This window comes from Panthera leo, chromosome A2, assembly GCF_018350215.1.
Source record: "Panthera leo isolate Ple1 chromosome A2, P.leo_Ple1_pat1.1, whole genome shotgun sequence".
Taxonomy (NCBI): Eukaryota; Metazoa; Chordata; class Mammalia; order Carnivora; family Felidae; genus Panthera; species Panthera leo.
In genome coordinates, this window is record NC_056680.1 from 54,680,696 (window position 1) to 54,694,301 (window position 13,606).

At 50.4% G+C, this 13,606-nt stretch overlaps 1 protein-coding gene across 2 annotated transcripts in view; it reads right to left on the minus strand.

The window, feature by feature from the left end:
* The window catches only part of FGD5 (FYVE, RhoGEF and PH domain containing 5), a 121,374-nt gene extending 114,794 nt beyond the window's left edge, over positions 1-6,580 (minus strand). For both annotated transcript variants that reach the window (XM_042911423.1, XM_042911415.1), the window contains exon 1: positions 6,460-6,580. In XM_042911423.1, the coding sequence (XP_042767357.1) occupies positions 6,460-6,472 (13 nt within the window). In that variant the 5' untranslated portion in view covers positions 6,473-6,580. The remainder of the gene's footprint in view (positions 1-6,459) is intronic.
* Positions 6,581-13,606: the final 7,026 nt, after the last annotated feature.

The window sequence follows — 13,606 nt, forward strand, 5'->3', positions numbered from 1 at the left end:
TTCACATTAGCCACATTTCAACTGCTCAGTAGCAACATGTGGGTGGTGGCTATGGTGCTGGCCAGCACAGCACTAGCCCGTTGTAACCCATCTCCGTGGGACTGTTCCATTGGCACCTCAAGCCAAAGTCAGTATCTCCCCTAAACTCGCAGAACCATGTAAAATTTAACTGAGGAGGCCCAAAAGGAAATTAAAAAGGCCTGGGGCAGCAAGAATATAGGTGCCCAGGAACCGTGCTCCTGAAAGGGCCTGATTTCAGTCTCTTTAGTTGTACTTTGCACATAAATCTAAGGAACTCAGTGGTCTGGTTTCCCAGTGTACAGCTAATTAGGAGGGGAAGGGATTGGCAGTTAGAACAGGAACCCTGCCAGGTGTAAGATGTGGCAGCTGCCAGCAAGAAAGGGAGAGAAGAGACTCAGCTGTCAAGACCCTAAAGGCTAAAGCACCCACTACACCAACACCCTAACCCACACCTATATTCATCCACATCAACACCGAGGCTAGACACGGGCATCCAGATAATAACCCAGAGTGTTCAAGACATAAGTGGCCCTCCAACTCCTTGTTTCCATAAGCAAATACGTCCTAATTTAGAAAATTATCTGTCCAAATTAATTAAAACACACACACACACACACACACACACACACTACCGCTGCCACCACCACCACCACCACGACCACCAACAAAACCCACCCAACTATGTGGATTTTAAACAGCTAAGCTTTAGCTAACCTGTAACTGTGAAGTAACAGCCTTTGGAGCCTGGCTCATCTGGATTCAAATCCTGGCTTTGCCACTTACAACCTATAAAAGTGAGCTTCAGTTTCCTCATCTGTAAAATGGGTTCAACAGTAACACCTACTCTCAAGAGGTTATGAATATTAAAATATATATAATTTATTAAAAGTGCCCAGCAGTACGCCTTCAAGTAGGACTAGCCAATAAATAGTAGCAATTGTTATTCTAACAATGTCAGTCTTTGTCTACCACACATCTTCCCCTGGTATAAGCCTTGCTCTACACTGATGTATAATACTAGCTTCAAGTTCCCAACATCAGGTGTCAGGCATTGGCATGAAATTACTCTTTGGGGGTGGGGACTCTCATTTCTCATCCTTAACAGGTGGTATTTCACATGAGCACCGTGAGACTTGACAGAGGGACAGATGGGCCATGAAAAACGACCATCACCTTGGTTGCATCGCCCCCACCCCCACGCCATCCTTCATCCAATCAAGCTATTGATCTGTGGGCGCCGTCTCCTCGAGAAAGGTCACAGTGGGTGTCTGAGGCGTGATCCTGCAAGAAAATGCCTTCCCCACAGGATCCCCTAGGAATGACAAGTATCTAGTGTTCATGTTCTGCTTCCAGTTCTGAGGTTCAAGGTGTTTCACCTGAACCCCCTCTGAAATCAAAGGATGCCAGAATCAGAAAGGCTTTGTCTGACTCCTCAGTAAAAGATAGGGTAACTGAGGCACACAGAGGTGACGCATACTGTTCTCAGCAAGCCCGGAGCAGGGACCAGGGAGAATGTGGGTTTCCTGCCTCCTGGTCCAGTCGCTAGAACCTCTGCCTTCACCCTTTTGCTACTGAGCTTTCTTCTACAGTGGAGACTCAGGGCTCCCAGCTTCTAGTGAGGCAGAGAAAGGTAAAATTCAGAAAACCTGAGGCCAGAGAGACCAGAGACAACTAACCAGGTATGAACTTTACAAAAGGCTGAGTTCAGAACTCAGAAGTACTGACTGGTCATAAGGTTTGTTCTCATCCAATTTCCATTAATCCAATTCCATTGAACAGATATTTATTGACCACCTACTACGTGCTGGGCACCCATCTAGAATCTTTGGACACATCAATAAACAAAACAAAGACCCTGTCCCTCATGAACCTTTATATTCTAGTGGAGGAGATAAGGAATAAAAAGGAGATGTATATGACCTTATTGTATATTAGATGATCATAAACTCTATAGACAAAGATTAGGAGTTAGGTGGGGTTTTGTTTGTTTGTTTTTTCAATTTTAAAGAGTTACTGGGATAGGCCTTATGGAAAGGACGCCAGAGCAAAGATTAGAGAGATGTGAGGGAAGCCAGGACTCAGTTGGTATGTTCAAGGAGGGCCAGAGTGGCCAGAAGGGAGGGACGAGCGAGCAAGCAACGGGGAGGAGCAGGAGATGAGGTCAGAGGGGTCACAGGAAGGGTACAGATTATGCAGGCCCCCCAAGCAGAAGAGGGACGTGCATACTCTTGTTAATGTGCTGAAATAAGCAGAAGTGGTGATGACGGATCCAGGGACATCCAGGCAGGAGATGAGACGGTGGAGGCTTGGACCAGGTTGGCAGCAGTGGGAGTAGTAAAGAGTCAGATTCCAAATATGAAGGTAGAACTGGCAGGATTTGCTGACAGGTTGAATACGGGGTGTAAGGGAAGGAGCAAGGTCAAGGACAACACCGAGGTTTTGAGTCAGAGGAACTGGAAAAATGAAGTTGCCACCAACTGAATTGGGGGAGGCTGTACGTGCTAGGGAGGGAAAGCCAGAATGTTAGTCTGCATGTGTTAAATCTGAGTTACCTAGCACACACACCTAGGTGGAGACAGACAGAAAGTGGACTCCTAGATAGACCAGTCTGGGTTCCAGGGAGAGGTCTGGCTGGAGGTATCCATCACAGGGATGGGATTTAAGGCATGGGCCTGGTGAGATCACCAAGAGAATGAGTGTGAACAAAGAAAAGAGCAGGGCCAAGGAGGGAGCCCTGGCATGAGGAGGAGCCTGGGAAAGACACTGGGGAGGAAGGAAAGAAAATGAAGGCTGTGTGAGAGCTTTAGCTCGGCTCCCTTCCCTCCTTCCTCACAGAAAGGAACCTGATAGAGTGCCTGCCCTCTGTACAAGGTTATCTGGGTCCTAGACCAATCCTGCCTAGAGAAGACCCGCAGAAGAGGCAGCATTGGGGCGCATGTGGAAGGACAGGCAGGATTTTCTTAATCAAAGGAGACGCTGGGTATGCCAGGCAGAGGGAACAGAATATGCAGAGGCCCAGAGTGGTTAGACACAAGCCCTTTGGGAGTATGGTCAAGAGTCCAATCTGGCAGGGATGCAGAATTACAGGATAAATCAGACCTGGGAGTTCCTCCTCCGGGTTAAGTTTCTCTTTCTAACTAGAACCCAGCATGGGTGTGGCTGGTGTGGACCCTCTGCTGCCTCATGAGTCCCTGTGGCTGCTGTGTGAACCTTCCCTTTCTCAGTATCACAAAGCCCAGGGTAATACCCTCTCTGCCCAGGACCTCTTGGCAATTTGCTATGCATGAGCATAACTCAAATGCAGAATAGCCTTTGAGCCAAGATGCCAAGAGTTAAACTGACGGTGGGGAACCACAGTGACAGGAAGAGGAGATTTTTAACAGTTTCTGGTGATAGAAATCATCCCTAGCCAGCCCCCATTACTAGTTTGTATTTTCTCTCTCTATTTTAATTAAATGTCTGTCACTCACACATTCATGCTGCTGCTCCCATGTCAGCTATATAGAGGTTAAATGAGAGGGGGTATTGGGAGGAGCACTGGACTAGGAGTCAGGAGCTCTGATCTCCACTCCTGGCTCTGCCATTAACTGGAGGTGTGACCTTGGGTAAGTCCCTTCCCCTCGCTGGGCCTCAGTTTCTCCATCTGTAGAGTAAGTGCACTGCACCAGTTAGGAAAGTGCCTTCTGCTCTGGCCAACTACAGAGTATTAAATGCATGGCTCTTCTTCTGATGTCTCCTGATATCCCCTTCTTCAATCCCTGAGTCTGTTTCAACAGCAGTTCACTATATTCCCCCTGGAACTCTCATAGCCATATGTTCCAAGAGTAATTATCTTCCAATTTCACCTCCCAATCGCATCTTAATTTAACTTTCATTCCTGGGTGCCTGCTGGAATGTCCAAGCCAAGCTTGACGATTTCTAATTAGGCTGCTGTTAAGCTAGTCCAGTGATCCACAACAGGGCACATACTGGGCAGACTGCATGGGACGAAGTTGGAAAAGCATGGGCCCCAGGCTCAGACAGACCTGGGCTCCAATCCCAGCACTGGTACATATCAACCGTGCCATCTTGGGCATGTCACTTTGCCTCTCTGAACCTGAGTTTCTTTCTTGGCAAAATGAAATAAATACCTCCTTTTTCTATAAGGCTGTTGAGAAGTTCGAAAGAAATAATAGAAGACACCTCAATTAGAGGCCAACAGAAACTCAATTGGCCATCACTTCTTGTGCATCTACTATGTGTTCAGCACTGCATAAAAAAGTAGGCTCTCAAGCTGGACAGTCTGTATTTCAATCCTATCTTGGCTCAGTGACCATAAAATCCCTTCAGCTCAGTTTTCCAACCTATAAAATGGGGATAGCAAGAGTACTCACCTCATAAGGTTACTGGGAAAACTGAACTGATACAAGTAAAACACTTAAAAGACACACCTAGTTCATAATAAGTGACCAATAAATGTTAACCAGTATTCATTAGTGGCTTATGACAGACACTGTTCCAGGTACCTTATGAGCTTTATTTAATTGAACTCGATGACAAAGATCATACCCTCTCCATTTTTCAGATGAGGAAACTGAGGCACCGAGGTTAAGTAACCTCCTCAAGGTCACCTAACTAAGTATATGGTGGTTCTGAAATTCATTCCCACGGAGTCTATGGACCACTATGTTACATGATCAGGAAATTCAGAGCATGGCACACAGAAATCATTATGTGAGGTTTCCATCATTGCTATCACACTGAAAAAGTAACCAGGTTTATGCTGGAGGCAAGTTCTAGGACGGCTAAACCCAAGAGCAGCAACTGCTGAGATTTCCTGGGTCCAAGCCTGCCTCCAAGTTTATTCCTGCTCACTTCATCCCCCATATTCTCAGGGAGGGGAGGGCTTGCCCAAGCCTCAAGCAGGGAAACGTGGGAAAACTGGAACTGCTCTCACCATTGTTTTAAAGTGGGTTTTATTAGGAGTGTAGGAAAAAGCTAGCCTGCCTGGCTCTGTTCAGGCTGTGCCAGAAACAGGCTGGAGGCCACCTTCTTCCTCCAAGGAGTGGCTAACTGAACACTGGGACCCCGCTCCAGCCTCTTCCACTCCCAAAGTGGCACCCCTACTCCCACCCCACCCCCATTCTGACCCACTCCCTCACTGTCCAGGCATCCACATGCCCAGCAACAACAGTGCCTGGCCACATGAAGGCAGCTACCACACTCCCAAGTCCCCGAGTGTCTCCTTTGTCAAATCAGTCCAGCCAAATGTCTCCCTTCTGCACCTCCTAAGACAATGACTTTTTTCATTAAAAAGTCTTTAAAAAGAAAAAGCCACAACACACACATACAAGGCAGCAGGATATGGTTCTAAGACAGCCAAAATGGTGGCTTCCTGTTTCTTTAGGGATGTGTGTTTTGGAGTATGGCTTCGGACGAGGGTGTTGGTCAGAGAGAGGGCTGCCTTCTGCTAAATTTTAAGAGAAAAAGAAAAAAAAGAGTGACTATCCCTCCTTGGCAGGGAAATGAAGTTAGTTGAGATTGCTGGCTTGCAAGCTCGCCTCTTCAGGGAACTTTCTGCCCTCCGGGTGGATGGAGTCAGGAATCCTGAGACCGGTTCCAGGCATCGCCCATCGGAGTCTCAGTTACTAAATCTGTTAAATGGCACTCCTCGGAAGGGATTGCTAATATTTACTATCAAACGCATTCTGGATTTCCCGGAATCCCTGAACTGGCAGAGTCGGACTCGAGGGATGGAGGGAAACGTCTGGAGTGCGGCTCAGCCTCAGCGGCGAGGAGCGTCCCCTTGGCATGTGGTCCCCTGGGGGAGGCACAAAGAAGGCCCCGGGCCAGGGCGCGGCGAGGGAAGGGTACGCTGTGCGGGACAATAATTTAGAGCTTTCTAGTCTGATCCCCAGAGTGAGCTCTAAGTCTCGGGGTCTAAGAGAGAGGAGGGAGCAGGAATGTCTTAAGAGCGCGCCGCCAGGTACTGAGGGACCAGGAATAGACCCCGGGGTGGCGAAGAGCTGCGGGAGGATCCCGGGGCCCTGGAGGATCCCTGCCGAGGATCTGGCAGGGACCCAGAGGGGCCGGAGCGAGGATTCAGGGCGCGATCAAGTCGCCTTCGCGAAGGGAGCCTTCCTCGCTTGCCAAGCGGTCCCCCACGCCGGGGTGGCCGTGGGAGCGGGATGACGGAGTACACCGCCAGGGTGCGGCCTCGCGGAGACGGAGGGAGCGTCCCTGAGGCGGGGCGTCTCGGACGGGGGCCCCCGATGATCCTCAGCCTCCTCGGCGAGGGGACTCCGGACCCGCCCATATCTCAGCGGCGGCCGACAGGGCGGGAAGGTCGGGGGATTTTCGGCGGCTCGCTCCCGGCGCCCCGTGGGCTCCAACTTGGAGCGCCTGGCGCGGTCCCCTCGCGCGCGTCCCTCGGCGCCCGAGGTCGAGCGGGCCTCCTACCTGCTCTGTTCATCTTCCAGCACGCGCAGCCCAGGGCCGCCCGTCGGTCAGTCAGTCGGTCAGTCCCAGCGCGAGTCCGCCCGCCGCCTCACTCCATGGCCGCCCCGCGGGGCCCGCACTCCCAGGCGCCCGCCCCGCCCCCCCTTCCCCCCCGGCGCGCGCCGGACTCCGCGCGGCGCGCAGGGCAAGTGGGGGCGCGGGGCGCGAGCCTCCGGGCTGGGCGGGGCGGACAGGGGCGGAGGGGGGAGGAGAGGGGGCACGAGCACGGGGCGCGCGGGGCGGCGGCCGGGACGGCGCGCGGCGTCGCGTTCACTCGAGATTCCGCGCGGAGCGCAGGGCAAGTGGGGGCGCGGGGCGCGAGCCTCCGGGGGCGGGGCCGCGCTGGCCGTGGGTGGGAGAGAGGAGGGGGCGCGAGTGCGCCGCGCATGGGGCGGCGGCCGGGGCAGCGCGCGGCGTCGCGTCCGCTCCGGGTCCGGCTCCGCACCCGGCGCGCTGCGCTCTGACCGCCGCGCCTCTGCCGCCGCCGCGCCTCCGCCCCCTCCTAGACGTTTCCTCTCGCTCTCCAAGAGGAAGGCTTTTTTTTTTTTTTTTTTTTTTTTTTTTTTTTTTTTTCCTCCCCTTTCTGCTCGGTCAGGGATCGAAAGAGACGAGGGGCGAGGCGTCCCCGCGCACATTTAAAGGGGCAGTGGCGACTCGGGGAGCTGCGCGAGGTTCAAGGGACGAGGATCAGTTGCGGTGGGGTGGGGGAGCCGGCGAGTGCGGTTCTTGGGACCCCCTAGTCCTCTCGTCCAACGGACCAGCCATCTCTTTCTTTTCAACCTCGGGTATGCATTCAGTCCTGTGTCAAGTGCTATGCTGAGATCAAACAAGACAGCTCCCAGTTCTTACCCTCGTGGAGCTTAGATGGGAGGACGGTGGAGACACAAGACAAATGAGCAATAAATATCGTTTCAGAGAGTGATAACTGCCTAGAGGGAGATAAACCAGGGTAATGGGGCAGAGCACTGACTCTCAAAAGTGTGTGGGTCAGCTTCGGAATTGTTAGAAAGGCAAATTCTCAGGACCGCCCCCCCACCTCCGCTCCCAGAGCTTACTGAATCAGAAATCCTGTGTTTAATAAACCCTTCATGTTTTTCTGATGCAACCTGAAGTTTGAGAACCACTTGTGTAGAGTACGGGTGATGAAGAGAAGCCTCCCTGAGTTGCTGACATTGAAAGAAAGACCTGGTTGCAATGAGCCTGTGTTCACTTAGCACACACCTGACCAGCACCTCCCTGGCACCGATGGATGATTTGTACCAAGCCTTCACCCTTGAGGTCCTGGTCTGACTGGTCATGCAAACATAAGCAGATTGAAAAAAAAAAAACAAAAAAAAAAAAACATAAGCAGATAGCTCTGCTTCCCAGCACAACTGCTAGGATATGACAGGAGTGCACAGGGGCTTGTGGGAACTCAGAGGTATCCCTGGGAGTGGAGAGGGTTCAAGCAAAGGAAAGGCCTTTCAGGTAGAGGAAATGGCTTGAGCAAAGACTTAGAGGTGTGAAAAGGCATGCCCTGTTGGAGGAGCCAACAGGGGTCGGCTTGGCAGGAAAATAGATGGTGTAGATGTGTCCCAGGGGCGCCTGGGTGGCTCAGGTCATGATCTCCCTGTTCATGGGTTTGAGACCCACATCGGGCTCTCTGCTGTCAACACAGAGCCCCCTTCTGATCTTCTGTCCCCCTCTCCCTTCTGCCTCTCCCCTACTGGTTTTCTCTCTTTCTCTCAAAATAAATAAATAAACTTAAAAAAAATTCTCTCTCTTTAAAAAAAGGAAAAAAAAAAAAAAAGTGTCCCAATAGGAGGTACAGAAAGGCCAAAGTAAGAGGTGCCTTCTTTTTTTTTTTTTTTTTAGGTAATCTCTATGCACAACATGGGGCTGGAACTCATGTCCCTGAGATCAGGAGTCACATACTCCACTGACTGAGCCAGCCAGGTGCCCCAGAAGTGCTTGAAAACCATACTAAGGGCTTCATTACATCAGCCAATGAAAGCTGAAGGCAAGGAACATGGCTTCCATATATAACTGGCTGTTTACATTTATGGAGCACCTACTGTGTGCCTGGCATAGTGCTAAGCTCTGTACATGCATGTTTACTCATTTAAGCTTCATTGCAACCTTGTGAAGCTGGTATCAAAATTCTTCCCATGGGGCACCTGGGTGGCTCAGTTGGTTAAGTGTCCAACTATGGCTCAGGTCATGATCTCACTGTGAGTTTGAGCCTCGTGTTGGGCTCTGTGCTGACAGCTCAGAGCCTGGAACCTGCTTCAGATTCTGTGTCTCCCTCCGTCCCTGTCCCTCCCCCCTCCTCAAAAATAAACATTAAAAAAATTCAAAATTCTTCCCATTTTACGTTTGAAGAAACTGAGTAAATTGCTAAAATGAGATTTCCTGCCTCTCTTCTTGCCCTTGCTGTTCCTCATCTGCATCTCCAGAACCCCCGCCTCAAAGTGTGGCTTGGTCATTTAATAGTTTGGTTGTGAATCTACTACTATGTGAGTCTACTAAGCCCAGGGTGTGGGCCCCCAGCAATTCCAGTGTCCTTTGGGAAGGGCAGCAGGAGGCGTATGTGCTGGGGGAGGGGGGAGTGGGGGAGGGGGGAGTGTGTGTCCTAATTCATTTCGGCAATTGAGCCAAAGTATCTACTATGTGGAAATTGGAGGAGGAACATGGAACGTACCCCTTTCCCATTAGTACCATCATTCCTTCCTGTCCATCAAATAGTAGAGAAAGGCCCAGACATGACCCCTTGCCAGGATGATGGCTCCAGGGCAGGGATGTGCTCACCTGCTCACCACTGCAATCCTGACATCTAACATAGAGCCCACCACTTAGTAGGTCTTCAAAAAAATATCTACTGTCCACAAGAATAGGGCCCAAGACAGAGGTTCCTACTGTTGTTCAGGATCAGTTTGGTTTTCTGGGATCAAAGATGGCGGAGGCTAGAATTTTTGTGATTTGGGCCGGCTGTGTTGGGACCTTGCAAGGAGGCAGAATTGCAAATGGACACAAGGCATTTTACAACTTTGGCTTTGTCTCCCTGAACCTGGATACCTGCGGTCCAGCCTTTGGTCCAGGAGTCCCAGGTAACTGGATCTTTTTATTGCATAGATGAAACACCTTACTGCTATAAGCGTGGTCCATGGAGCAGCACTCGGGTGCTTTGTAAAAAGGCAGAGCCTCAGGTTCCACCCCAGACCTCCTGAACCAGAATCTACATTTTAACAAGATCTCCAGATGATCCATACACACAGTACAGTTGGAGAAATGTTGCTGTAGATAACCCACCCCATTTCTTTTTGGCCAGATGTGCTTCTGGGGCGCACAGGAGTAGAGAAAAGACATCACGGTTTCCCCAGGTTCTCACTGGGATGAGAACTTAATCCCCTGACCTCTGTCTCCTTATTAATACGTTATTGGAAAGTTGGTAGGCTTCCGGATATCTAGGGGTCTGCACCCAGTAGAACTCCCAGTGCTCACTCAAAATATATTAAAACTATATGAGCGAAGGTCTGATTTAAATTGTTACCTGACCCAGGTGGTGCCTGGCACACAGAAGGTGTTTGGTGCACACAGACCAAAGACAGGAATGAATGAATTTCAGTGAGGTAATGTGGAAAGGCTCTGAAGAGGTTAAACTTTTTTTCCTATCATTATGAAAAATCTTATATAGTGTCTTCTCACTCACCAAGAACTTTTTCATACACTTAACCAGGTTTACTGATTTTGTTTCAGTTTATTTGTATCGTCTAAACGCCACAATATAGAATTCTATTATGCACACATTTAGGCAAGGGCGTAAGGTGTACCTCAGTTTTTCTAAATTGGGAATGGAATTTGATCCTTTAGAGGACCTTTTCTTCTCTGAACTGCCACCAGAGTCCTCAAGCCTCCAGCCTTTTGTAGAGAAGCACTTGTGCCTCTGGAGTAGAAAATCTACCGCGGAATTTGTGTTCTCTGGACAATCTCTTAATAAACTTTATGGATCCCTGCAAGGAAGGGGAGGAGAAGGTGATGGAGATGGTGACGGTGGAGGTGGGAGAGGTGATATTGGAGGCAAAGGAGGTGAAGGTGGTGAGGTGACAGGAGTAGCTGTGAAAGTGATGGTGAAAACGGAAGATGTGGTGCAGTTGGCGATGGCGGAGGAGATAGAGGTAGTGAAACTGACAGATGCGGAGGTGAAGACTTGGAGGAGGTGATGGGGGTAGTGGTGGAGTTGGTCAAGGTGACGGACATGGTGGAGCAGATAAAGAGATGTGTTTAAAAGTTGAGGTTGTTTCTGGGACTTAGCAATACAACCCAAATAACCTAAGACCTCAGGGTAGGAGCAGGAGAGGGAGGCTCAGAGAATTCAGTCAACAGCCAACCTCACCCCTCGCTGTAGGGCCTGTGAAAAGAAGGGAAGGCAGGAAGAGACCTCATGCTTTGCTAAGCCCTTTCCACGACTGTTGAATTTAGGATTTGAGGCTAAGCCAAGTCTACTTAAAAAGATCATAGCACCAGTGACAGTTGGGAAAAAGCACAGGTCTAAACTCGTTTAGCTGAAGCCACTTGTTGGTGTGGAGTGATGGACTATGAAGTGGAAACGCTTGTTCCTGTGTTTGCTTTTCCTAATAAGAGAAGATGGATGTGAAAGACCATAAGGCTTTACAAACATCCGGCGCTCATACTGGTGGTTGGACTTGCTTAGTCCTAATGGAGCTGAGCCATAACCACACACTGAGCTCGGGGGCTGGCTGCAAACACCCACAAAGGGCATGGCCGTGTGGGGTAATGAGCCCTTCACTCATGGATTCTTCCCAAGAATCCTATAAAGGGGTTATTATATCCCCATTTCACAAAGGGAAAACTGAGGCCCAGATGGAAGTGCCCTGTCCTATAGCCCAGGCAAGACTCAACCGTTCACTCCAAGAACATAGTCTGAGCACTTAACCACCAGCCTACACTGTTCTCTCTCTGATGGGCAGGAAGTCTGCCTAGATTTCCACGTTTTCCAAATCATGACTACTGTCTCAATCCCCCTCAGCAGACCGTGAGCCACCCAGGGTAGGTATTATACCCACACGACAGACTGGGAAACTGAGGCCCAGAGGGGGAAATTGTTGGCCTCGGATCATACAGCAAGTGGGGGGAGCAGCCAGGGCTGGAATCCACACGTCCCATCATCCAGGCCCAGGCCAGAACCACATGAAGCCTGAAACCACACACCTCTTCCTCCAGTGCTGCTGCAGTCGCTGCCTTTGCCTTTTGAGGACAGGAGCCAGACAGGACAGGGGCGTCACATGCTTGACCCATGGCAGCAGTCAGGCCTCCCTGACCAGTCCTGCCTTCTCTGTCCTTTATTCTCCTCCTCCTGTCTTTCTGTCTGTCGTGGATGGTCCTAATGGCCAGCAGCTCCCAGCTTCACAGTGATGGCCCAGCCCATATCTGCAGGAGCGTTGGGAGGGGTGTTCCAGGGAACCAACACTGTGGTTCTGATACGTCCAAGGAACAGCTAGGTGGGAGCCTCAGAGCCTGAGCACCTGAGGGTGAAAGGGACGTGGCCGGCTGTTGCCAGATGAGGAGGCTGTGGCAATGAGAACAAGCAATAGTAACAATGAGGGCGAAGAGCTAACGTCTACAGAGCACTTTCTCTTTACGTGCTTCTTGTGATCATGTGGAGTGATTCTATCATTACCTCCAAATTACAGTTAAGAAAACTGAGGGTCAGGGAGGTAAGAGGCTTACTTAAGTCTCAGAGCTAGTGGTCGAGTTGGGACTAGACCTAGGTCTTTCTGTCCTCAAGGCTGGGGCTGTCACATTACATCATGTTTGTCTAACACCATGATGGCAGAATCAGAAACAGAATGACTGGTGGCCAGCCGGCCTTCCTTCCTTCCTTTCTTCCTTCCTTCCCTCCACAAAAGTGCACTGAGTACCTACTCTGTGCCAGGCACTGAGCAGGGTACTGGATAAACAGGCCAGACTCCCTTCATGCCTTTTGGAGCCCCCAGAACAGCCAAGGAAGCAGGACACCAGTGGCAAATTATCTGCCAGTTTGATAGGAGCACTGATGGGGAAGACAGTGGCCTCCTGAGTCCCCTCAGATGCCTTTAGACCCTGGTGGGGGCTGACCAGTTACCCGGGGCTTCTGAAATTAAAGTCACCCCTCAATGGACCTTTTAAGGCCCCTGGGGTCCCTCCCCACTGAAGCTTCCTCCTTCACATGTCACACACACACACACACACACACACACACGACACAGCATGAAAGATCAGGATCCTCCAAGTAAGCAAATGCCTCCTGTCTTTTTTTTTAAATCCTTGAACCATCCAGGGTGAATAACCTACCTGTGCACAGCTTAGGTAATTTCAGATCAAAACCACTGAAATCCAGGTCCCTGTTCCCGCCTGCCCAGAGCCCCTGCAAAGTGCACAGCCAGCACCAAAACTAGATGTGGCCACATTCTCAGACACAGAGTGCCCCGACCCTGTGAGCTTACACTGAGACGGCCATGGCCCAGCCTCCCAGACAGGCAGTAACCATACTGACCTGCGGGCAAGTCCGGGCCTCCGTTTCCCCATTAGTAAATCATAATAATTAGTATTTGCTGAGTGCTTATTGCGTGTACTCTGTAAATGTTCTGCACATATTATCAACTCATTTAATCCTCTCAACAAACCTATAAAGTAGGCAATATAATTAGTCCTGTGTCACAGATGAGGCTACCATGCCACAGAGAGGCTGAGGCACTTGCCCAGGGATGCTCAGCTAGTAAGTGATAGGGATCCCACCCTGGCTCTGGAGCTGGCTTTATGACCCCCTTCAGCACACAGCACCCCCCTCCCACCCCCAGTGGATGTGATAATAGTGTCTGCTCATTAAATGAGACAGTTCATCTAAATAAATGTTCATTATCATTTAAATGTCTAGTAAACGGGGTGCCTTGGTGATTCCCTTGGTTAGTTGGTTAAGCGCTGACTCTCGATTTGATTTCAGCTCATGATCTCACTGTTCAGTTCATGAGTTCCAGCCCCACGTCTGGCTCTGTGATGACAATGTGGAGCCTGCTTGGGATTCTGTCTCTCCCTCTCTTTCTCTCTTCCTCTGCCCCTTTCTCGCTCGTGC